The sequence below is a fragment of the Oryctolagus cuniculus genome, chromosome 15 (assembly GCF_964237555.1).
Source record: "Oryctolagus cuniculus chromosome 15, mOryCun1.1, whole genome shotgun sequence".
Taxonomy (NCBI): domain Eukaryota; kingdom Metazoa; phylum Chordata; class Mammalia; order Lagomorpha; family Leporidae; genus Oryctolagus; species Oryctolagus cuniculus.
In genome coordinates this window covers 65,207,675-65,232,353 of record NC_091446.1, presented here as the reverse complement: position 1 = coordinate 65,232,353, position 24,679 = coordinate 65,207,675, and the positions used below count along the sequence as shown (strand labels likewise).

Genomic DNA, 24,679 nt, shown 5'->3' with positions numbered 1-24,679 from the left:
TCCTAGTGAGCCGCGGCGCCGGCCTCAAATAACTTATTTTTTTAATCATTTTTCTTATAGATACTCATTTCATAGTCTGTGTTTTTAAATCTCCTATTGTGTCCTATTTGTTTTTTTTTTTTTTCTTTAAGATTTTTTTTATTTGAAAGGCAGAGTTAGAGAGAGAGAGAGAGGGAGACGTGGAATAATCTTGCATCCTCTGGTTCATTCCACAAATGGCCACGATAGCCAGAGCTGGGCCAGACCAGTAACCAGGTATTTCATCTGGGTCTCCCACGTGGGTACAAGAACCTGAGCACTAGGCCAACCTCAGCTGTTTTACCCGTCATTAGCAGGGAATGGAGTTGGAAGTGGAGCAGCCTGGCATTGAACCAGTGCCCATTTGGGATGCTGGCCTGGCAGGCAGCAGCTTAAGCTGTTATGCCAAAGCACAAGCCCCAGAATTTACTTAAAGCTTTACATTTGAATGTCATTATCACTTCATAAGAGAAAGGGAATAGTAATACAAAAATGTACAAAAACAAAGACAGCTATTCCCAAACCAGAATTGTCCTTTGGGTCTCCGCTGCTCTGCTTACCTTCAGCTTCCTGCTGGTGTATCTGGGAAGGCAGTGAATGCCTGGGCCCTTGCCACCCACGTGGAAGACCAGGATAGAGTTCTGCCTTAGGTCTGGCCTAGCTCTGGCTGTTGGAGGCATATGGGGAGCAAAAGAGCAGATGGAAGGTCCATCTCTCTTGGTCTATCTCTCCCTCTCTGCGTTACTCTCCTTCTTGGATAAATAAAATAAACCTTTAAAAAAGGGCTGGCGCCATGGCACACTTGGTTAATCCTCCGCCTGCAGCACTGACATTCCCATATGGGCGCCAGTTCTAGTCCTGGTTGCTCCTCTTCCAGTCCAGCTCTCTGCTGTGGCCTGGGAAGGCAGTGGAAGATGGCCCAAGTGCTTGGGCCCTGCACCCGCATGGGAGACCAGGAAGAGGCACCTGGCTCCTGGCTTCGGATCGGCGTAGTTCCAGCCATAGCGGCCATTTGGGGAGTGAACCACCGGATGGAAGACCTTCCTCTCTGTCTCTCTCTCACTGTCTGTAACTCCACCTGTCAAATAAATAAATAAATAAATCTTTAAAAAAATGAAAAGTAAATAAAATAAAAATAAAAAAGATTCCTTCTCAATGGGCTGTTAGTAAGACTATAAAATATATTTTTAAAAAGTCAGTTACACAGAGAGAGGAGAGGCAGAGAGAGAGACAGAGAGAGAGATGTCTTCCATCTGCTGGTTCACTCCCCAAGTGGCCGCAATGACTGGAGCTGGGCCAATCCGAAGCCAGGAGCCAGGAGCTAGGAGCTTCTTCCGGGTCTCCCACATGGGTGAGGGACCCAAGGACTTTGGCCATCTTCTACTGCTTTTCCAGGCCATAGCAGAGAGCTGGACAGGAAGTAGAGCAGCCAGGACTAGAACAGGTGCCCATATGGGATGCTGGCGTTTCAAGCCAGGGCATTAACCCACTGTGCTACAGCACTGGCCCCAAAATGTATTTTCTATATAAAAAAATTTCCTTATTTTTATTGTTTTACCATATATCTAAAGGATAAGTTTTTAGGGGTGGTTCATTCATTCATCACTCAACAGTTAAGTATTGAGCATCTACTCTACTATACCAGGTTCTAGAGATTCAACAAAGACCAAGAATATGTGCTGCCCTTATAGAACTTACATTGAACTTGCATCCTAAGGGGATACAGACAGGTCACAAGAACAACATCAAATTATCGTAAGTGCTTTGCAGAGAATTAAAATCAGTTTATCAACAAAATGAAGGGCTCCTTCACACTGAGTAGTCAGGGAAGTTTTCTCTCCATTCAAGTATTAACCAGACCTGACCCTGCTTAGCTTCAGAGATCAGATGAGACGGGGTGCATTCAGGATGGTATGGCCGTGGACAGGGAAGTTCTCTCTCTACCACGAGATAACTGAGTGACAAGAAAGAGCTGGCAGGAGGAAAAGAGGATTGCAGTGAGAATAGACCCATAAAATCAGAACTAGCGGGCCAGTGTAAAAAGTCAAGGGCAAGTACAAATCTGCAGTGGTCAGAGCAAACAGATCATTTCTGACATAATAAGGCTATTAAGTTTTGATTTTATTAAGAGCAGGACAGGAAGGCATGATAATCAAGTTTTAACAGAGGAATAACATAATCTCGTTTTTTAAAAAATCACCCTGATTGAAGCGTAGAGAATGGACTTAGGAGTACAAAAATAGGGAGATAAAGTTAGAAGATTAATATAGTGATCCAGATGGCACATAACCACAAAGACAGTGGTGGACACGGAGAGAAGTAGATGGATCCAGGACACATTACAGAGACAGACTGGCAGGACCTGATGAAGGACAGGTTTGAAGTACTAAGGATAAGAAAGGTAACTCTCTGGATTTGGGACTTGAGAAACCAGCAAATGGTGCTACTCTTTACTGAGAAAGACAGGGACGAAGAGGTCAGAGATGGAGACAGCAGTATTAGGAAAACGGGTCAACACTGTGGCACAGTGAGTAAAGCCGCTGCCTGTATTCCCATATGGGTATCAGTTTGAGACCCGGCTGCTCCACTTCTGATCCAGCTTCCTGCTAATGTGCCTGGGAAAGCAGCAGAGGATGGCCCAAGCACACGGAGCCCCTGCACCTATGTGGGAAATCTGGAAGAAACTTCTGACTCCTAGCTTTGGACTAGCCTCTGTCTCTCTCATTCTCTCTCGCTCTCACTCTTCCTCTGTCTGTAACTTTGCCTCTCAAATAAATAAAGAATCATAAAAAAATTTATTCGTATATTTGAAAGAGTTACAGACAGAGGAAGAGACAGACCTTCCATCCACTGGTTCACTCCCCAAATGGCTACAACGGTTGGAGCTGGGCGGATCTGAAGCCTGTACCCAGGAGCTTCATCCAGGTCCCCGACTTAAATGCAGGGACCCAAGCACTTGGGCCATCTTCTGCCGCTTTCCCAGGCCACCAGCAGGGAGCTGGATTGGAAGTGGAGCTGCTGGGACTCATATGGGATGCCAGCGTTCATATGAGATACCAGCACTGCAGGCAGGGCCTTAACCCACTATGCCACAGCATTAGCCCCCATAAATAAATTAAAAAAAAAAGATTAGGAAAACAAATGTTTTTTTCTATTGCTTGTTTCTCTGCAATGCCTACTGTTACCTCTGTTAGAATAGAAAATAAACATCTAGAATTTTATATGCAGCTTCATTTGGACAATGCCCTAGCAGGGGAGCAATTCTACTATCTTGGCATCTACTAGCAGCCATAGGTGTATACATAAGTTAAAGTGAAGGTAAATCCAAAGTTTTCAATTCTCCAGATATTTCAATGACATAAAATTTATTTCACAGTTGCCATAAGTGGTATAACAATTGCTCCATTTAAGTCTTCATAAGTGTCCTATATATAGTACCATGAGACATAATGTGCCAGGCACCGTGCTAACTGTATATATTTCAAGAACTATTACATGGGGCTGGCTATGGTATAGCAGGTAAAGCTGCCGCCTGCAATGCCAGCATCCCATATGGGTGCCGGTTCAAATCCCGGCTGCTCTACTTCCAATCCAGCTCTCTCCTATGGCCTGGGAAAGCAGTAGAAGATGGCCCAAGTCCTTGAGCCCTTGCACCCATGTGGGAGATCCGGAAGCAGCTCCAGCTGTTGCGGCCAACTGGGGAGTGAACCAGCAGGTGGAAGACCTCTCTCTCTCTCTCTCTCTCTGTAACTCATCTTTCAAATAAATAAATAAATCTTAAAAAAAAAACTTAGAAATTTGAATTTACAACAACCATGACAGGAGTTATTTTATTATCATCATCTTAGAGATAAAGAAATTCAAACTCAAAGAGGTTAAATAGCTTGCCTAAAACCACATTTTACAAAACAGAAATACAAACCTCAGCAGTCTGACTCCAAAATGGGAGCTAATTACAACTAGACAACAGAGTGTCACTGCCGTAAGCCTAAGACATTCTCACGTTAAGTCTGAGACTTTTATAAATACTCAAATTTCACACTCTGAGAGTTCACACTTAAGGTGCAGTGATCCAGTCACAGCCTTCGGATTAAATGGAGCACCATACGAAATACTTTCAGAAGCTGCTTCTTTTACATCCATAACTGCTCACGCATAGATTAAATATTAATAGCCAATCAATTGGCCATTTGTTCTTAACTACAGCCAAACACTCCTAAATGTCACCTTAGACCTAGCTTTCAAAATTTTAACCACAATTTGCTGTCACAATCAAGAGTAATTTTTGACAAATAAACATTTTTTTCACTTTTGCAAGAATTTAGGGGCACATAACAAGCAGAGAATTTGGGGGCCAGTGCTGTGGCGCAGTATGTTAATCCTCTACCTGAGGCACTGGCAACCCATATGGGCACCAGTTCTTGTCCTGGCTGCTTCTCTTCCAATCCATCTCTCTTCTATGGCCTGGGGAAACAGTCAAAGATGGCCCAAATCCTTGGGCCCCTGCACCTGTGTGGGAGATCCAGAAGAAGCTTGTGGCTCCTGGCTTCAGATCTGCCCAGCTCCGGCCATTGCACTATTTGGAGAGCAAACCAGCAGATGGAAGACTTTTCCTTTTGCCTCTCCCTCTAATTGTCTGTAATTCTACCTCTCAAATAAATAAGTCTTAAAAAAAGAGAGTAGAAAATTTACTATTAAGTCCTCTATTCCAGTCATTCAGCTGTGCAAGTAAAATTTAGCCTTCAGTAAAATTATAAATTATTTCATATCAAAATCTTTCAAGATTCACAAGTAGAGACCACCAATGTTCACAAAAGTTTCCTCTGTAAAACCCTAACTCCTAGTGCTTACCATTTTCCATATATTGGTAAAAATTAATGCAGTCTCAAACTTATCTATCCCAAAGAAATCACTTCCTTTTTTTTTATTTATTTGAAAGACAGAGTTACAGGTAGAAGGGTAGAAGTAGAGAGAGAGAAAGAGGTCTTCCATCCACTGGGTCACTCCCCAAGATGGCTGCAATGGCCAGAGCTGAGCTGATCTAAAGCCAGGAGCCAGGAGCTTCTTTTGGGTCTCCCACATGGGTGCAGAGGCCCAACGACTTTGGCCATCTTCTACTGCTTTCCCAGGTACATTAGCAGGGAGCCGGCTCAGAAGTAGAACAGCCGGGACCCGAAACCACGCAACCATATGGGATGCCAGTGCTGAGGTCAGGGCTTTAACCCACTGCGCCACAGCACCAGCACCAAGAAATCACCTCTACATGATTGCCTTCCTTTTTTTTTTTTTTTTTTTTTTTTTTTGACAGGCAGAGTGGACAGTGAGAGAGAGAGACAGAGAGAAAGGTCTTCCTTTGCCGTTGGTTCACCCTCCAATGGCCGCTGCCACAGCTGGCGTGCTGAGGCAGGAGCCAGGTACTTCTCCTGGTCTCCCATGGGGTGCAGGGCCCAAGCACTTGGGCCATCCTCCACTGCACTCCCGGGCCACAGCAGAGAGCTGGCCTGGAAGAGGGGCAACCGGGACAGAATCCGGCGCCCCGACCGGGACTAGAACCCCATGTGCTGGCGCCGCAAGGCGGAGAATTAGCCTACTGAGCCACGGCGCCGGCCCATGATTGCCTTCTAAATGACAGAACTGGTATCTAAAAGTTTTCTTTGTTCAACCTTTCTGTTGTCTTTACTGAAGGAAGGGATGAAGAAGGGTGCAGCTCAGAAGCAGATTTCTCATAGAGGTCTCAGCAAAAATTTAACAGCCTCAGATTTTCCTTTTTTACCACAAAGATTGACTTATTTGAAAGGCATAGTTAGAAAAAGAGACAGACAGACACAGAGAGATCTTCCATCCATTGGTTTGCTCCCCAAATTGGCCCAAGTGAAGCCAGAAACCTGGAACTTTACCCAGGTTTCCCAAATGGGTGGCAAGGGCCCAAGCACTTGGGCCATCCTCTGCTGCCTTCCCAGTCTCATTAACAGGGAGCTGGGTAGGAAGTGGAGCAGCCAGGACTCCAATAGGTGCTCATTTGTGATGCCAACACCACAGTCAGAGGCTTCACCAGCTGTGCCACAACATGGGCTCCAACAGCTTTAAACAGACTGTATGTGAAAGGAGAGAGGGACTAAATCCAAATGTAGTCTTTGGCATTGTAGGAAGGTGGCTGCTTCTGTATGCCAAACAGACTTTTAAGGTAGTGGCAGGTAGCAAACAAGACACCATAGATATTTTAAAATATTAAAGAATTTATTTTAAAAACATAAAACTCGCAGAATGGGTGTTTGGACTAGGGGTTAAAATGCCAGTTAAGACACCTGTGTCTTATGCTGGAGTAACTGGCTTGATTCCCAGCTCCAGCTACTGACTCCAGGTTCCGACTGATGCAGACCCTAAGAGACAGTGTGATGGCTCAAGTAATTGGGTACTGTCACAGTAAGTATATTTCAGGTGCTTGCAGGCATTTGCAAAGTAAATCAAAGTTCTCTCTTTGTCTCTATCTCTCTGTGTGTTTGTGTCTGCCTCTCAAACAAATAAAACTCCCAGTAGTCCCTGGAAAAGTAATATTTAAACTGAACTTTGAAATAATAATATATATATATCCCAACATGGTAGAGAAAACACTATTAAAAATAATCATCTTTCAAAGAACAGTAACAGAATTTAAAAATTGTATAGATAATTCAGTCATCTTTTACCAAAATTATGTTACCTTAATTTTGGCCAATTAAAAAAATGTCTACAATTTCTTGGAGACAAGACTCTGTCCTGTCCCCTTGAATCTGGGCTGGCCAGGTGGTGCTTTGACCAATCACATCCAGTGGAAGTGATCCTATGCCAGACTTCAGGCTAGCATTTAGGAGGACTGCCAGCTCCTGTCCTGGTGTCCTGAGGCCGTCAGCTACCACATAAGTAATTTCCCAGCTGAAGAAACCACAAAGAGAGTCTCTCAAACTTCCCAAGAGGCACAGAAGCCCAGCTGAGCCCAGACTTCCAGTTATCCTCATCAAGGCATGAGGTAAGTCAGTATAGACAAGGAGGACCCTCCAGACCAGACCTGTTATCTGCTAACTGCCTCCAAGTGATCCTATTCAAAACCACAGGAGGCCAGCGCCACGGCTCACTTGGTTAATCCTCCACCTGCGGCGCCGGCACCCTGGGTTCTAATCCCGGTTGGGGCGCCGGATTCTGTCCCAGTTGCTCCTCTTCCAGTCCAACTCTCTGCTGTGGCCCAGAAAGGCAGTGGGTGATGTCCCAAGTGCTTGGGCCCTGCACCCACATGGGAGACCAGGAGGAAGCTGGCTTCGGATTGACACAGTGCAACAGCTGCCATGCACCGGCTGTAGCGGCCATTTGGGGGGTGAACCAATGGAGGGAAGACCTTTCTCTCTGTCTCACTCTCTCTCACTATCTAACTCTGCCTCTAAAAAAAAAAAAGAAAAAGAAAAAAACACACAGGAAACAGAACAATCAACAAGCCATGTATGAATTCCTTACCCACAAAATCATGAAACTTAATAAAAGATACTAAACTAGGGGATAGAAAACCAAAATCACTGTTAAAAAAAAAGTACAGACTTCATTGCAATTCACTATATATACATAACTAAAACAATGTTCCATAAAGCAACATTTACTTTAAATTTTTTCTATTTTTGAGATGCAAAGACAGAGATGGACAAATAGAGCTTCCATCCACTAGCTCACTCCCCAACTGTCATCAAAAGCCAGGGCTGGGCAAGAACAGGAGAATCCAGGTCTCCCACATGGATGGCAAGGATCAAACTTCTTGAGCCAACATCAGCTGCTTCCCAGATTCTGCATTGGCAAGAAGCTGGAATCAAGAGCCAAGAGAACCAGGCATGAAACCAGGTATTCTGCCGTGGGAGATAGGGAGTCAAACTCTAAGCTGTGTGCTTCCTCCCAATATTGACTATTCCACTGATTTGTTTTTATTTTTAAAAAAGATTTATTTTTATTTATTTGAAAAAGTTACAGACAGAGTGAGATCTTCCATCCGCTGGTTTACTTCCCAACTGGCTGCAAGGGCTGAAGCTGGGCCAGGCCAAAGCCAAGAGCTTCACCCCACATGGGTGCAGGGGCTCAAGCACTTGGGCCATTTTCCACTGCTTTCCCAGGTACATTAGCAGGGGACTATATGGGAAGTGGAGCAGCCGGGTCTTGAACCAGCACCCACATGAGATGTCGGTGTAGCAGGAGGAGGCTTAAACTGCTAAGCCACAATGCTGGCCCTGATATTTTTTATTCTATCTTTTATAAACTACTACTTGTTTAACACTCACATTAGTTCACAATCCAGTTTGAAAACCATGTTAGCATATGCTATTCACAATACAGATGCAAATAAAATACAGAAGCCTTAACAGGACTCAGGTGTTTTAATTACTAATCCAATACTTTTTTCCTTGCACAATGCTAAAACAGGTATCACAGTTCATAACCAGAAGTTTCTCACCAAACTCACTTACATACCTCAGAGCAGAAGGAAAAGCTACACTGAAGATCACGAGAGCTCAGAAATAGTTAAGAGGAACTGAAACTTCTCCTTTTCTGGCTTCTGTGTTTCTCCTCCCTCTTCCCAGTTCATAGCTGTATTTCCCTCTAAATTCCTTTTCCCTATGCTTATCAAACATTAAGAAAGTGAGGTTCTTCAATATTATCAGTTGTATCTAATAAAATGTTGTGGTCCTACTTTTAAAAATAGGCTAACTGAACATTTCATCATTTCCTTAAAAAGGTTTTTATTTTAATTTTTGTATTGTTACTTTGGGTCATTTTTCTTTCTTTTAATTTATTTGAGAGACAAAGACAGACACCCCCCATCCCCTGCCATTTGTTTTTTCACTTCCCAAATGCCACAATGGCTGGGACTGGGCTGGGGTTAAAGCCATGAAGTCAATCCTGGGTGACAGGGACCCAGCTACTTGAGTCTTCACCCACTGCCTACCAGGATCAGAATCAAATCCAAGTGCTTTGACATGGGACAGGAGGTGTCTCAACCACTAGGCCAAACACCTGCCCCATTGTGGGTCATTTCTAATGAAAAAGACCTCATCGCTACCATCTCAGATCTGGTAGAACATTTTTACAGGACTTTAAAATTATTAACAGTATTAAAAGGCTAATTGCTTTTTAGAAGATTATCACTAATTGTTTCATGTATAATACAGAACACTTTATTTAAAAAGATTTACTGGGGTTGGTAACTGCTGCCTGCAATGCTGGCATCCCATATGGGCATCAGTTCGAGTTCCAGCTGCTCTACTTCCAATCCAGCTCCCTGCTAATGCGCCTGGGAGAGCAGTGGAAAATGGTCCAAGTACTGGGGTCTCTACTCTCATGTAGGAGAACTGGATGAAGCTTCTGGCTTCAGCCTGGTCCAGCCCCAGCTGTTGCGGTCATTTAGTGAGTAAACCAGCAGATGGAAGATCTCTCTCACTAGCTCTCCCTGACTCTATATCACTCTGCCTTTCAAATAAATAAAATAAAAAGGAATAAACTATTAAATATATACATATATTTAAAGACAGAGTAACATAGGCAGGAAAAGAAAGAGATCTTCCATCCACTGGTTCATTCCCCAAATGGCTAAAAACGCCAGGGCTGGGCCAGGCCAAAGCCACAAGCCATGAACTCCATCAGGGTCTCCTATTTGGGTGGCAGAGGCCCAAATATTGGGGCACCTTCCGTTGCTTTCCCAGGCCCATTAGCAGACAAATGGATCAGAAGTGGAACATCCAGCACTCGAACCTACACTCTATTATGTGATCCAAAATTAAAAGCACCAGCTTGACCCACTGCGCCACACACTGGCCCTTGGAATACTTTTTGAAACTAAGGGTCTGTGCTTGCTTTGGCAGCACATACACTAAAATTGGAGTGAAGCTAAGAGCCTGAGTTTTTTTTTTTTATTCCTGTTTAAATCATTACTGACTGCTGTTGTTTTTTATGCAGTACCAGAAAAATTCAGATAATCACTAAAAATATTAAAATAGATTCAGGTTTGAATTCTCTGACATTGTGTGATCTTGGGCATATTATTAAATTCTAAACCTGAGTTTGTTCATCTGCAACAGAGTAATGGTTAGCCTATATTATAATAATAACACTGAAGTCATAAGATTCAAATCGTTAACATCAAGGAAAACTACACATTTTTCAAAAACTTATTTAAAATCATTCTCTTAGCTGGAACTTTTAAACATAAGCAAAATTGGTTTGCCCAAGGTTTTAATTAGAAAACACAACCTGTTCAAAATCCAAGTTCAACAAGTTAATCTATTTGTAAAGCATACCATTAAATATATCCCATAAGAGAACATTTATTCCTGGGATAAAAACTACATTATGTGTGAATGAGAGAACTTCAAATAAAAATAAGCCTAAAAAAGATTACAAAACAGTTTCCCACAGAATTTCTTTAAATAGTGTGCTTATCTAACATACAGAAATCACTGTGACAACTTCTCAATTTGTATCGTTATTGAATAATATAAACAGCAAGAATATGAGTCAGAAGTCCTGAATACTCACTATTTAGGGACTCTTAACTTCTCAGAATCTATTTCCTTGGCTAAAGACATGTTACCTGGCATCATCCTTGTAAAAATCAATTTTTAAAAATTAGGGACCCATAGAAGGAAAAGTTGTCACCTGCAGCACTTGTATCCCATATGGATGCCAGTTCAACTCCCAGCTGCTTCACTTCTGATCCACTTCTAATGCACCTGGGAAAGCAGTGGAAGATAGACCAAGTACTTGGGGTCCTGCCACCCATGTGGGATGAAGCTCCTGGCTCCTGGCTTCGGCCTAGCCCAGCCCCAACCATTGCAGCCATCTGAGGAATGAACCAAAAGATCTCTTTGTGTCTCTCCTCCTCTCTCTCTGTAACTCTGCCTCTCAAAGGAATAAATCTTTTTTTAAAAAATAAAAGACTCTGATGTTTTCTTTAAATATATTATTCTTGGCCGGCACCGTGGCTCACTAGGCTAATCCTCTGCCTGTGGCACCAGCACCCCAGGTTCTAGTCCCGGTTGGGGCGCCAGGTACTAGTCCTGGTTGCTCCTCTTCCAGTCCAGCTCTCTGCTGTGGCCCAGGAGGGCAGCGGGGATGGCCCAAGTGCTTGGGTCCCTGCACGCGCATGGGAGACCGGGAGGAAGCACCCGGCTCCTGTCTTCAGATCTGCGCAGTGCCAGCCATAGCGGCCATTAGGGGAGTGAACCAATGGAAGGAAGACCTTTCTCTCTGTCTCTCTCTCACTGTCTATAACTCTCTCTCAGTATCTCTCTCTCTCACTAACTCTGCCTGTCAAAAAATTTAAAAAAAAAATGTTATTCTTAACCTTAAAAATTAAAAACTCCAAAGAACATTGATACTGTATAGTTTTAAGTAGGTACTGATACAGTTTAACCTCTTTGAGTTTCAATTCTCTCAACTTTACAATATAAATATTAGACTCAGATTTTAAGTATCTCATTAAACACTAACAATCCAAAGAGTCTAAAACATGTTCAAAGAATTTTCAAAAATCACAAGGGTTATAGACATTTGCTACAGTAGTTAAGAACCCATTTGCGGGGAGCCACGCTGTGGCATAGTAGGCTAAGTCTCCACCTGCAGCACCAGCAACCCATATGAGTGCCAGCTTGAGTCCCGGCTGATCCACTTCCAACCCAACTCCCTGTTAATGGCCTGGGAGAGCAGTGGAACAAATACCAAAATTTAAGTCCTGGATCTGCTCCCAATTCCAGCTTCCTGTAGATGCACGCCCTGGAAGGCAGCAGTGATGGCTCAAGTAGTTGGGTCCCTGCCACCCACCTGGAAGACCCAAATAGAGATCTGGTCTTCTGGCTTTGGCCTGTCCCAGCTTCAGCTGTTGCAGACATACAGGAGTGAACCAGCAGATAGGAGATCTCTGTCTCTCTGACAAAATAGACATCTCAAGAATCTATGAACCACCATTTCTCTCTCTCTTTTTTTTAAGATTTATTTATTTATTTTAAAGGCAGAGTTACAGAGAGGCAGAGGCAGAGAGAGAGGGAGAGAGAGAGAGGTCTTCCATCTGCTGGTTCACTTCCCAGATGGCCACAGAGAGAGAGAGAGAGGTCTTCCATTTGCTGGTTCACTCCCCAGATGGCCACAATGGCCAGAGCTGCACTGATCCGAAGCCAGGAGCCAGGAGCTTCCGTGTGTCCCACGAAGGTGCAGGGGCCCAAGGACTTGGGCCATCTTCTATTGCTTTCCCAGGACATAGCAGAGAGCTGTATTGGAAGTGGAGCAACTGGGACTCAAACCGGCACCCATATGGGATGCCAGCACTGCACACAGCAGCTTTACTGGATACGCCATAGCGCCGGCCCAGAACCATTTCAAAGGACATCTGGCTGATAATGAGATCTATTTACAGCTTTCCAACCCTACTCTGGGATTTGTAGGAAATCCCAGCTCCAGGAAGGAAAATTTCCCACCTTTTTTGGTAATCTGTATGCTAATCATCTCCTCCCACATGCTGCTCCTACAATTATGACCCCTAACATTCCCAAGCATCTTTGGAAATGCCAAAGTAGTTTCTCAGAGACAAGACTGAGAGAACCTGCTTTAACCTGTTTTATGAAGCACTATCTTGGCCAGCATGAAAAAATTTAAAGACTTCTTGATCTGACTTGATAAATACAAGATACTAACCAGATTCTTACGAATGCAGTTTATTCAAGCTTCACAAAAAGAACTGAGGTCAAATGTCACTAATGTGGTGTTTTTCCCACTGGTGGAAAAATGTATTCTTCTTTGCTTATTTGCACCAAAGGAGAGAAACACTATAGAAAGAGAGAAAAATTAGGCCGGCGCCGCGGCTCACTAGGCTAATCCTCTGCCTTGCAGCGCCGGCACACCGGGTTCTAGTCCCGGTCGGGGCGCCGGATTCTGTCCCGGTTGCCCCTCTTCCAGGCCAGCTCTCTGCTGTGGCTCGGGAGTGCAGTGGAGGATGGCCCAAGTGCTTGGGCCCTGCACCCCATGGGAGACCAGGAGAAGTACCTGGCTCCTGGCTTTGGATCAGCGTGGTGCGCCGGCCGCGGCAGCCATTGGAGGGTGAACCAATGGCAAAAGGAAGACCTTTCTCTCTGTCTCTCTCTCACTGTCCACTCTGCCTGTCAAAAAAAAGAAAAGAAAAAAGAAAGAAAAGAAAGAAAGAAAGAAACAGAGAAAAATTACTGCTAAAGAAGGGACTTCTGGGGCTGGCGCTATGGCATAGTGGATTTAGCTGCTGCCTGCAGAGCAAACAGCAGAGATGGCCCAAGTCCTTGAAGCCCTGCATCTGCATGGTAGACCTGGAAGAAGCTCCTGGTTCCTGGCTTCAGATTGGCTCAACTCCAACCAACACTGCTGTTTGGGGTGTGAACCTTCCAGCATCTGGTGGAAGACCTCTCTCTCCTCTCTCTATAACTCTGCCTTTCAAATAAATATATAAGTATTAAAAAAAAAAGAAAGAAAGAAAGAAAAGAAGGGAAAGCTAAACAAAGATAAAGACCCATGAGCCTAGGTCTAGAAATTTATATATTCTCTACAAAACACCCTTTGTATTTTTTTCCCCTAAGAATTGTTTATTTTATTTGAAAGGCAAAGTTACGGAGAGAGAGGTAGAGACAGTTCCTTCCACTGGTTCACTCCTCAAATGGGCACAACAGCCAGAGCTGGGTGGGTCCAAAGGCAGGAGCCAGGAACTTCTTCCAACTCTCATATGTGGGTACAGGGGCTGAAGCACCTAGGCCATCCTTTGCTGCTTTCCCAGGTACATTAGCAGGGAGCTGGATCAGAAATGCAGCAGCCAGGTCTTGAACTGGCACCCATGTGATGCCGGCTCTGCAGGTGGTCCCTTTACCAGCTACACCACAGCACTGGCCCCACCATTAGCATTTTTAAAAAGGGGGATGCATACAACCCAGGAAGTCAAATCTGCCATGTAGAAAATAACCTATATCACATACCAAAAAAGATAAATCTTTCCCTTTGAGTTTTAACTAAAATACTATTTTAATATTAAATATCTAGTACTACTTACTGAATTTAATAAAATAACCATAGTTTATTAAATATCTAAAACAATCTAATTCTACACATTTGGTTAAGAAAGTGCTAAGTAAAACAAACACAAAGTAGAATTTTGTCAGCATATTTTAAAGTGCCTTAACAAGCTGTTCCATGCTTAAATATAATATAATTAGTTCATCCTAAATGTATGAGAACAGACATAACCAAGAATGTAAGCCTATCACATCTATAGCCTAATGTCTTAAATTTTCAACAAAACGAAGAACTAGGAGTGATAACTAAGATCTCAGCTCTGTTGAGGAAAAACAGTTTTGGAATTTTGGAACACTCTATTTTAGGAGGGAACAGACTTCCTCAGTCAAGGCTATAGAACAAGAAAATGTTCAAATCTCTTAAAGACAACATATGTGAAATGATTATGAAAGTGATAATATTCTTGTATTTCAATTTGCTTAATTATTTAGATGGTCTTTCAGAGTTCAATTCTGAGCTCAAAAATAAAAAAGTTTATCTTACTATGTAAAGTTTAATGGAATCTGAAAAAAATCTGAGATATGTGAATTTGATTCCTTTGCATTCAACTCACCCCTCTTGGACAAGTCAAGAGAGACAAACTTCTTACAACACCATTTTGTGGTATATTATCTATTGGTTAAATAGAACAGTAGTGCTGATCTTCAGAGTCTGAGGATTCTGATTACATTGCCAAAAGCCTAATAATTAAGGACTTGCTCATCCAGAGGAAAGAGATGCAGCATTCTGAAGTGTCTGAGACCTTTGGATATTCACTCTTTCAGAAAATCCACTCTTCTACCAAATAAGCTATTCTACTACATTAAAAAAGATAAAGTGCAGCAGTTAAGACTCTCACATCCAATATGGGAGTGCCTAGGTTTGAGTCCCAGCTCTGTTTCCAATTCCAACTTTCTGCTAATGCATAACTTAGGTGTGAACAGGTAATGGTTCAAGTACTTGAGTCCCTGTCACAGACATGTGAGACCCAGGTTGAGTCCCTGGCTTCTTACTTCAGCCTGGTCCAGTCCTGGCTACTGTGGACTTTTGAAGAGTGAACCATTGGATAAAGATCTCTTGTTGGTGTGTGTGTGCGTGCGTGTATGTGTGTGTATGTCTCCACATGTTTCCACTAAATAAAATGATTAAAAACAAAAGTAATTAATGAAAAAAGAAAACACTAATCAGAAGGCCTTAATAAAATATTACTGTTGATATAGGAGATATATATTTATTCTAGGGGAATTTTCCCTGTGGAAAAATATAAGAAAAGTGATTAATCATGGTCAAGCTCACTACAGTCACCAAAAAGACAGAAATGCCATCTAGGAGTACATTTCTTGCCTCTACTGTGATCCAAATTGATTTTGCATGCAGGTTCACTCCATGTAATAAGAAAAATTAAAGTCAAAGAACCAAAAAGTATTTTCAGTTAAAGGTTCTCTCTATCAACTCTCATGAATAGAAAAGAATTTATAAAACCGGGCCGGCACCGCGGCTCACTAGGCTAGTCCTCCACCTAGCGGCGCCGGCACACCGGGTTCTAGTCTCGGTCGGGGCGCCAGATTCTGTCCCGGTTGCCCCTCTTCCAGGCCAGCTCTCTGCTGTGGCCAGGGAGTGCAGTGGAGGATGGCCCAAGTGCTTGGGCCCTGCACCCCATGGGAGACCAGGAGAAGCACCTGGCTCCTGCCTTCGGATCAGCGTGGTGCACCGGCCGCAGCGTGCCAGCCGTGGCGACCATTGGAGGGTGAACCAATGGCAAAGGAAGACCTTTCTCTCTGTCTCTCTCTCTCACTATCCACTCTGCCTGTCAAAAAAAAAAAAAAAAAAAAAAAGAATTTATAAAACCATTTTATATCAGAATGCTGCACACAGACTCAAGTATCTTTAAATTCACTAATCCAACAAAAATGTAAAGCTTGTTATATTGCAATGAAGTGATCAATTATGAGGCACTAAAGAGTTACGCAACAAATTTCCTGACTTAGAATAGCAATAGACAAGATAAAACATGCACAATGCAAAGTTCAAAGTACAGTCAGGAAAGGAGCAATTTCCAGGCTGGATGATGAGGAGTTCTACAGAGAAGATAGGCTTTAGCTAGGTGACAAAGAACGAAGCTGGTTTTCTGAGAGGGAGAGAAGGGTGGTTGTTTGTTTCAGTCAATATTTTCTATACATTCTAGAGTGGATTCTTCTCTTGCTGAAGGAACACCACCTCCTGCCTCCCTCAGGTCCTGGAGTTAATTACCAACCCCTCCTCAACATCCATCTACATCCTCAGCACACTACCCTCCCATCCTTCCCCTTCAACACTGCCTATACTCCTGGGCTGCCCACGTATATCAGTACCACTTGCACACACAAACACTACATGGGCAGGCATTGAAAACTGGCTAAAACTCACCTCTACTACAGTACTTGGTTCATTAGTGGTATGAAACCCAGGTAGAACTAGAGTTCTCCCAAAACTGACACACACACATATTAAATCTCTTCCTCTGGGCTCATGACATTTTGGCTTGGAGGTGAGAAATGCAATTTTTCTTGTTACACTGAAATAAACTGTAGGAAAAATCTAATCCAGATGACAACAAATGCGAAAGACACACTCCTATAAACATTATTAAAGTGTTGGTGTCTAAATTTCCAGAGTCTTTATATGACAATATAATTAGGATAAAAATCTACAGGTTTAGAGTGGGCACATAGCCTAGTGGTTAAGCCACCCACATCCAACAGTGGAGTACCTGGGTGCAAAGCCTGGCTCTGTCTCCTGATCCCAGATTCCTCCTAATGTAGATCCTGGGAGTTAGCAGTGACGGCTGAAATAACTGAGTTCCCACTTCCGACTTGGCTGACCGGGACTGCTCCCCACCTACTTGCTCATCCCTGCTCCAGCCACTGCAGGCATTTGAAGGAAGCCCTGTTTCTTATCTCTTATCTCTCTCTCCACCTCTCAAATGTTTTAAAAATAATTTTTTAATAGCTATTGTTTCACTTTGGATTTTTGTTTCCATCTAACAAGGTGGAAGGCCCTTTCAACCTGAGAACTTTGCTTGTCGTTAACTTCAGGAAAATTCTCCGTTGTCAACTCTTCCAATTTGACTTCATCTTCCTCTTTTTGGAAATACTGGTGCTTCTTGATTTATATTCATATGTCTTAATTTCTCCTTATGTCTCTGTGATTCAGCTGAGTGAATTTCTCTACTTTCTTTCAATTCATTAATTTTCCCTTCAAAAATGTCTAATCTAGAGTTTAACCTATTTTAGTTTTGTTTTAATTTCACTAACTTTTTTATTTAATAGCCATCTATTTCATATCTACCTATTTTTATTAATAACATTTTTGATGATCATTATTTCTCATACCCTTTTTAAAAAATCTTTAAAATGACTTAGTCATTTTTAAATGGCCCTAGTATTTCCATTAGACGTGAGTGAACTGATCTCCCAGTGGCTTTGTTTATATTCTAAGTAATGCTCTTCCTCATATTTTCACAAGCTCAGACCCTCCCCCTCTTTTCCCAGTGGTTCTGAAGCAAGCCATCCCCCTTCCACAGCCCATGACCTCCAAGCTTGGTGCCCTTGTATTAGGTGATAGTGGGGAAATTACAGTTCCTGACACTAAGCCATCTGGCAGCCTGGCTGTGTCTGTGTGTTCACTTAAGGTCCACAGCTTTTTAAAGCAACAGCTGGGAGCAGATGAGTTCAGCCTTCCTTCACTCAGACCCAGCCCTGCTCCTGGTCTCATCAGGGTGTCTCACTACAGATTTCCCCTGCAGAGTTATTTCCCCCAGTGTCGGAATCTAGAGTGTAACTGCATGTTTCCTCTCTGTTCCTAGTTCCTAGAGATGTGTACCTTGTTTATGAGTGTATCTACACGCTTCCTCTTTTGTTTTAAATTTGTAATTGTTGCATGTGGAGCAGAGTCGTGAGCCAAGAAGGATAGACAGTCCTACAATAATAATAATTGCTAACATTTATTGAAGACTTGTTATAGGCTAGTTTTACATGAATTTTCTTATAAAATCCTTCTCAACTGTCTTAAGAAGAAGGTAGTGGGGCTGGTGCTGTGGCATATCGAATAAGGCTGCCGTCTAAAGTGCAGGCATCCCATATGGGTGCAGGCTCCACTTCTGATCCAGCTCTCTGCTTTGGCCTGGGAAAGCAACAGAAGATGGCCCAAGTCCATGGGCCCCTGCACCCATGTGGGAGACCAGGAAGAAGCTCCTGGCTATTGGCTTCAGATCGGCCCAGCTCCAGGCATTGCAGCCATTTGGAGAGTGAACCAGTGAAAGGAAGACCTCTTTCCTCTCTGCCTCTGCCTCTCTCGGTAACACTGCTTTTCAAATAAATAAATAAATCTTAAAAAAAAAAAGTGGGTAGTATTACTTCTCATACATTTCATAGGTGAGAACGCAGAGCCATGGGGCAAGTGGGCAAACATCCAAAGATCACCAGCTAATAAGGACCAAGAGTCAAACCATGTATCTGATTCTAGTAACCAGGCTCTTAACCACTGCTCTACTGCCTTCCATCCTGACCAAACAGCTCTTTATAATTTTGATTTTCCCTCTTTTTTTCCACTTACCTGCAAACATCTTGCACACAGACAGAATTTTAAAAGTGGAGCCATTTTCTGGGTTTATAAAGAAGCTTATTACCCTCATGTTTTATTTAGTGTTATTCAGTGTAGGCCTATACCTAAAATCAGAAACATAGTTTTTAATGCTCATCTTTTCCCCAGAGTCCTTCCCACATTATTGAGTTTCAAGCACTTCCTTGCTTGCCCTCTGGCTCACTCTCCCTCTACCACTTCTACTTTGCCCTGGTACAAAATGCCCAGAAAAGGATCTTATCAAGACATTCGTGCAAGGAGCCGGTGCTGTGGCATAGCGAGTAAAGCCGCCGCCTGTGGTGCCGGCATCCCATATGGGTGTTGGTTCAAGTCCTGGCTGCTCCACTTCCGATCCAGCTCTCTGCTATGGCCCGGGAAAGCAGTGGAAGATGGCCCAACTCCTTGGGCCCCTACACCCACGTGCGAGACCTGGAAGAAGCTCCTGGCTCCTAGCTTCAGAACGGCACAGTTCCATCCATGACAGCAAATTGGGGAGTGAGCCAGCAGATGGGAGACCTCTATCTCCCTGCTTTTCATCCTCTCTCTGTATAACTCTTTCAAATAAATAAATAAATATTAAAAAAAAAAAAAAGACATTCATGCAAAGCACTTCAGGGAACTTCTGTTTTCCTTTCCATCATATCCAAAAGCCTTAATCTTAAAGAATTAAATTTATAAATGCAAGTGAAAGGCATGCATTATCATCCCAAAACAAGCAAATTCAATTTTAGGCTGCATTATTAAATGTATAGGGTTGGGGCCAGCGCTGTGGCTTAGCGGGTAAAGCCACCACCTGCTGTGCCAGCATCCCATATGGGCGCCAGTCCTGGCTGCTCCACTTCTGATCCAGCTCTCTGCTATGGCCTGGGAAAGCAGTAGAGGATGGTCCAAGTCCTTGGGTCTCTGCACTCACATGTGAGACCGAGAAGAAGCTCCTGGCTTCAGATAGGCACAGCTCAGGCTGTTGCGGCCATCTGGAAAGTGAACCAGAAGATGAAGAACTTCTCTCTCTCTGCCTCTGTCTCTCTGTAACTCTGCCTTTAAAATAAATAAATCTTTAAAAAAAAAAATGTACGGGGTCTAGTAAAGATACCAGTTCCACTCTATGAAACAAACATTAATTGGATAACTCCTAAGGACCAGGTACTGTGTAACACCCTAGGGACACATGATCATCCTTTTTCTCTTCTAGTCTGCATATACTAACATGTTCCTCTTGTAATCCTAACTGCAGACCATTCCAGAACAATGTGCTCAGTTTATAAAAATAAAATAAACTTCCAGAAAGTTTTCTGAAAGAGAGAAAAAAAATGTGTTTCAGAAGAAGGAATTACTGAAGCTGTTGCTTAGTCACCAAAGGTACTGTCTCCCTGAGTTTTCTACGTAATTTGAAAATACAGGGTTAGCAGTGAGAAAGGAGATGGAGGGAAGGAATTAAATTGGTTAGGAAGCAATACTTGGGGAAAACTCAGTACTGAAGAATTGCAATTTGTTTCCTTTTTATTAAAAGTCATGACCCTGAACAATCCCTAACCATAACGTCTAAGTAGTTTTGATGTGGGCCCTGTGAATTCAACTCTTCCTAACATCAACATCTTATATTTGCTACAATGAGTAAGTGGAGCTATGCCTCAGGAAGATAAGCAAAAGTTCAAACTGTTGATGTACCGACTAGTCTGGAAGCCTTTATAAAATCTAAGCAAAACTAGGCCGGCGCCGCAGCTCACTAGGCTAATCCTCCGCCCTGCGGCGCCGGCACACCGGGTTCTAGTCCCGGTCGGGGCGCTGGATTCTGTCCCGGTTGCCCCTCTTCCAGGCCAGCTCTCTGCTGTGGCCCGGGAGTGCAGTGGAGGATGGCCCAAGTGCTTGGGCCCTGCACCCCATGGGAGACCAGGAGAAGTACCTGGCTCCTGCCTTCGGACTGGCGTGGTGCGCCGGCCGCAGCGCGCCAGCCGCGGCGGCCATTGGAGGGTGAACCAACGGCAAAGGAAGACCTTTCTCTCTGTCTCTCTCTCCCACTGTCCACTCTGCCTGTCAAAAAAAAAAAAAAAAAAAATCTAAGCAAAACTCGGTCTACATTTTGATACCATTAACAGATGCAGGAACCACGAGAGATGGCGCAGATTTAGGACAATAGATGAATTTAGTTTGATAAACACGGCTCTAAAGAGTCAACTAGTTATTCACAAGAAGATACTCAACAGAGAGTTGAAACTGAGTTCTAAGAGCTAACAGAGAAATAGAAAAATCACATGTGAAAGTGTGCAATATAAAGTCTGGATCCCTATATCCAGTGCTTCAGTCACACAAAGCCACCCGTAATTCCCCAGCAGAGGTAGCTACCCCAGCCCTGACTCTAAAAAATAAACATTTTTCTGTAAAGACAGACACCCACTTCATACTTGGGTCTTCTTCCAGAATGCTCAGATGTCTTTTTCCCAAAGCCTACTTAGCTAACAGAAGGACAGTACCTGGGTCCTACCTCTTTGTGTATACATACGCAGTTTTTAGCAGCATGCCTAAAATAGCACGCACTTGAAAGACAGACTGAAACAGCAGACTTGGCATGTGCTCAACAAGCTGTGGAAGGCTCTGTATCCCCTTAGAGGTGACCGCTGAAGAAATGAACTTGGCTGACATTGCCAAAGAAAAGAAAACCAAGTAGTCCTAAATATAATCATCACAGAACCTCTTAATCTAGGAGCAGTTCCCAAAGATGTTTCTTGATTCTCTCAGGTCTGAATACCTCCTGTGTTACACAGGGGTCATTACTTCTACCTCACAGGTCACGGGGAGGATTACTGAGATAGCATATGTGAGTATAGAGCAAGCACCTGCTCTAAAGTCTGGCATCCAATTACATTTCCTTCCCTTCCTCAACTCCTTCTGAAAACATTAGAGCCTCATTCTTTCTCTGCAACTTTAGTAACTACTATATCCCGAATACCAACCTAGCCTAGAAAACAAAAAACAAAACAGATGTGTGAGAAAGGGAGGCTAGCTCTGCCAGATGCCTTCCTTTGAGCAGTTTCTCAGCCTCTACACTACTGACAATTTTGGCCAATTTTTTATTATAGGAGGATGTACTGTGCATTGTGGAATGTTCAGCAGGATCCTTAAACTACACACCAGCATCCAGGAGCACTCCCTACCAAAAACGTCTCCAAACTTTACCAAATATCCCTGAGATGGGAATTTCCCCTGGTTGAGAAATACTGCCCTAGAGCTAACTGGAATTCTCACAGAGCCCTAAATTCTTTCTCTGACATCTGAAAATATCTTTGTTCCCCACTGACTGACCCTACACATTTACACTTAGACTTTATAAGCCATTCTCCTTAACAATCAACCAAAATTGGTAATTATACCTTAATTGTAAAGCAAGTTATCAAAAATTCAGTGTAACTCAAGGAAGTATCATGCTACAACCTGGAAAGCCAAAGTAATACAGTATAATAAAAGAACCAATCCCAACAGGTCTCCATTCAAAATTTTATCTGTCTCAGTATTCTCAAAGGGTCTAATATCTTAACTTCTTGTCTACAGGTTGCACTGTATTAGCTGCTAAGGAATTTTACGAGTTTTAAATAGACACTAGCGACATATAAAACGTATAGATATAGCAACAGAAATAGATAGATATATGCCTGTTTCCTTGTTGGTAAAATGTAGGTAATTAACTTAATAGGGTTGTTATGGAGTTCAGTTAAAATATATACAGTGTTTAAACAGTACCTGGCACCTACATATGTAAGTATAAAACAATATTTATCATCATGTTTAAGGATGCATAAGCAAAGAAAAGCCTATATTGCGTAGTGGTATAAAAGCAGGCAAATACTTTTATATGCCTACAATGCAGTAAAATAATAAATTTGTATTCAGATGCCCTGGGTTTATATTTCTGTTCCTTAACTAATTGTTTCATTTGGGCTTCAATATCCTCATCTGTAAAACAGGAGTAATTCTTGTCTTTCTTAAATCTTTGAGCTGTCCAACAGGACAGGTAACAGGAAAGCACTGTGAAAATTGATCAGCCTCATCTATAAAGATTTATTTTATTAATGGAAGATCTTAAGAGTTCCATGACAGTAGGGAAGAGTTCCATCTGTCTCCCAATTTGGTGGGGAAAATCAGTGAAGGAGACTTTCAAGGAAATAATAAAGGGACAAGTAGGGAAACCGTACACCTTGAACTCAGGTAGGTGTGTTTCAAAAGTCCTTGTTTTAATCTGCATATACAAGGATACTTCAAAAAGGTCAAGAAAATGATAATTATCTTTTAATTCCATTTTTCCAAAACTTGTTGAAGTGCCATCCTAGTCTGAAAATGTTTAAATAAAAAAAGACATACGGAATTATTATTTTTGTTTATACTCTTGGTATAAGGTAGGCACATTAATCTTTCAAAGTTAGTGGGGATACATTAAAAGCACTGGCAGGAGGCCCGGCGCTGTGGCATGGCAGGTGAAGCCTGCAGTGCCGGCATCCCATGTGGGCAGTGGTTTGAGTCCTGGATGCTCCACTGTCAATCCAGCTCTCTGCTGTGGCCTAGGAAAGTAGTGGAAGATGGCTAAAGCCCTTGGGCCCCTCACCCATGTGAGAGACCTGGAAGAAGCTCCTGGCTCCTGGCTTTGGATCTGCGTGGTTGCGACCGTTGCGGTCATCTTGGGAGTGGACCAGTGTGTGGAAGACTTACTTTATTTCTCTCTCTCTCTCTCTCTCTCCCCCTCAGCCTCTCTGTAACTCTGCCTTTCAAATAAATAAATAAATCTTAAAAAAAAAAAAAAAAAAGAAGCACTGGCAGGGATTTAGTCTCTCTCTCCTTTCAAAACAGTATGAACACACTACCATGTCCCTAAATGACGTTTTCAATTAGGAATGAAATCAATCTTCTGGAAGCGAAGAAGAGTTGGAAGAAATGGAATTTGTATAATCAGTAGTGTTTCAATAGCTTTAAATTAGTTTGAAAGTTTATTTTTAGATTTAAAAAAATCCCCGCCTTCCAACGAACACTTCAAAATCATCAAAGACTGTGCCGCTGCACTTTATACTTGCTAGGAAGGCAGTTTTTAACAAACGACTTTTTGTAAGTTAAAGTTGCAACATCAATCATACATGAGACTGGTGTTGGGGAAAGAAATTCTAAACTGCAGCCAAAAAAAATGCAAATAAAAAAGAAAACCAGCCCTTCCCATCCACTCGGCCTGCAAAGCCTCCCAGGTGGGGTATGGGTCCCCGACAGAAGGTCTCCAAAGGTGCCAGTTTTCAAAGTGCGTATGCCTTAGGTCAAGGCATCCTTCCTCGACATTTGTCAAAAAATTCCCAAGAATTCTGTTTGTCCCGGAGCTGGACAGACACAGGCCTTCTCCCCGCTTTCCCTCTGGGAAGCGAAGGTGGCTGCCTACGGACGCTGCTCCGGACCGGTCCTCCAGGGTCGCACCAGTCCAGCAGCGCGGGACGCACGTGGTGCCTGCAATCGGCTTCAGTTCCCCCCACTACCACCAACCACCGCCGGCCGCCCTGACTAGCGGAGAGCTGCCAGAACCGGAGCTGCACTGGAGCGGACGACCAGTCAAGTAAACTTAGATGGGGACGGGCGAGGGGTCGCGGCCACGCGAGCAGCTCCCTGAGTGACAGGTCGGGCGTGCTGGCCCCATGCAGGCAGGCAGCCGGACACCACCGAACGCCGGGGCTGCGCAACCCCACGTGGGCCCTAGCTTGCTGAAGGCGCCGTCACCCTCCTCCCCACTTCGGGCAGCGCTCACCTCAGCGCTCGCGGCGCCTCCACCTTCAGTTTTTTGGGCTTTGGCTCTTCCTCAGCAGCTGCCATCTTCGCGCTCCCACCCTACTTGGGCTCCACCGACCGCCCCACCCCCTCGGCCCTCTGAGCCCGCCCCCTCCACGCATCACCGCCTTTTTTCTCCAAACCCCGCCCTCCGAAACACCGCCCATTCCATGACTCTCTCACCCAC

The 24,679-nt window shown here is 43.5% G+C and overlaps 1 protein-coding gene across 1 annotated transcript in view; it reads right to left on the bottom strand.

Moving 5' to 3' along the window:
• ADK (adenosine kinase) overlaps nucleotides 1–24,631 on the bottom strand; it is a 604,142-nt gene extending 579,511 nt beyond the window's left edge. Inside the window, exon 1 of the mRNA XM_008269935.4 lies at nucleotides 24,473–24,631. Coding sequence (XP_008268157.1) covers nucleotides 24,473–24,537 — 65 coding nt within the window. The 5' untranslated portion in view covers nucleotides 24,538–24,631. The remainder of the gene's footprint in view (nucleotides 1–24,472) is intronic.
• Between the last annotated feature and the right edge of the window lie 48 nt (nucleotides 24,632–24,679).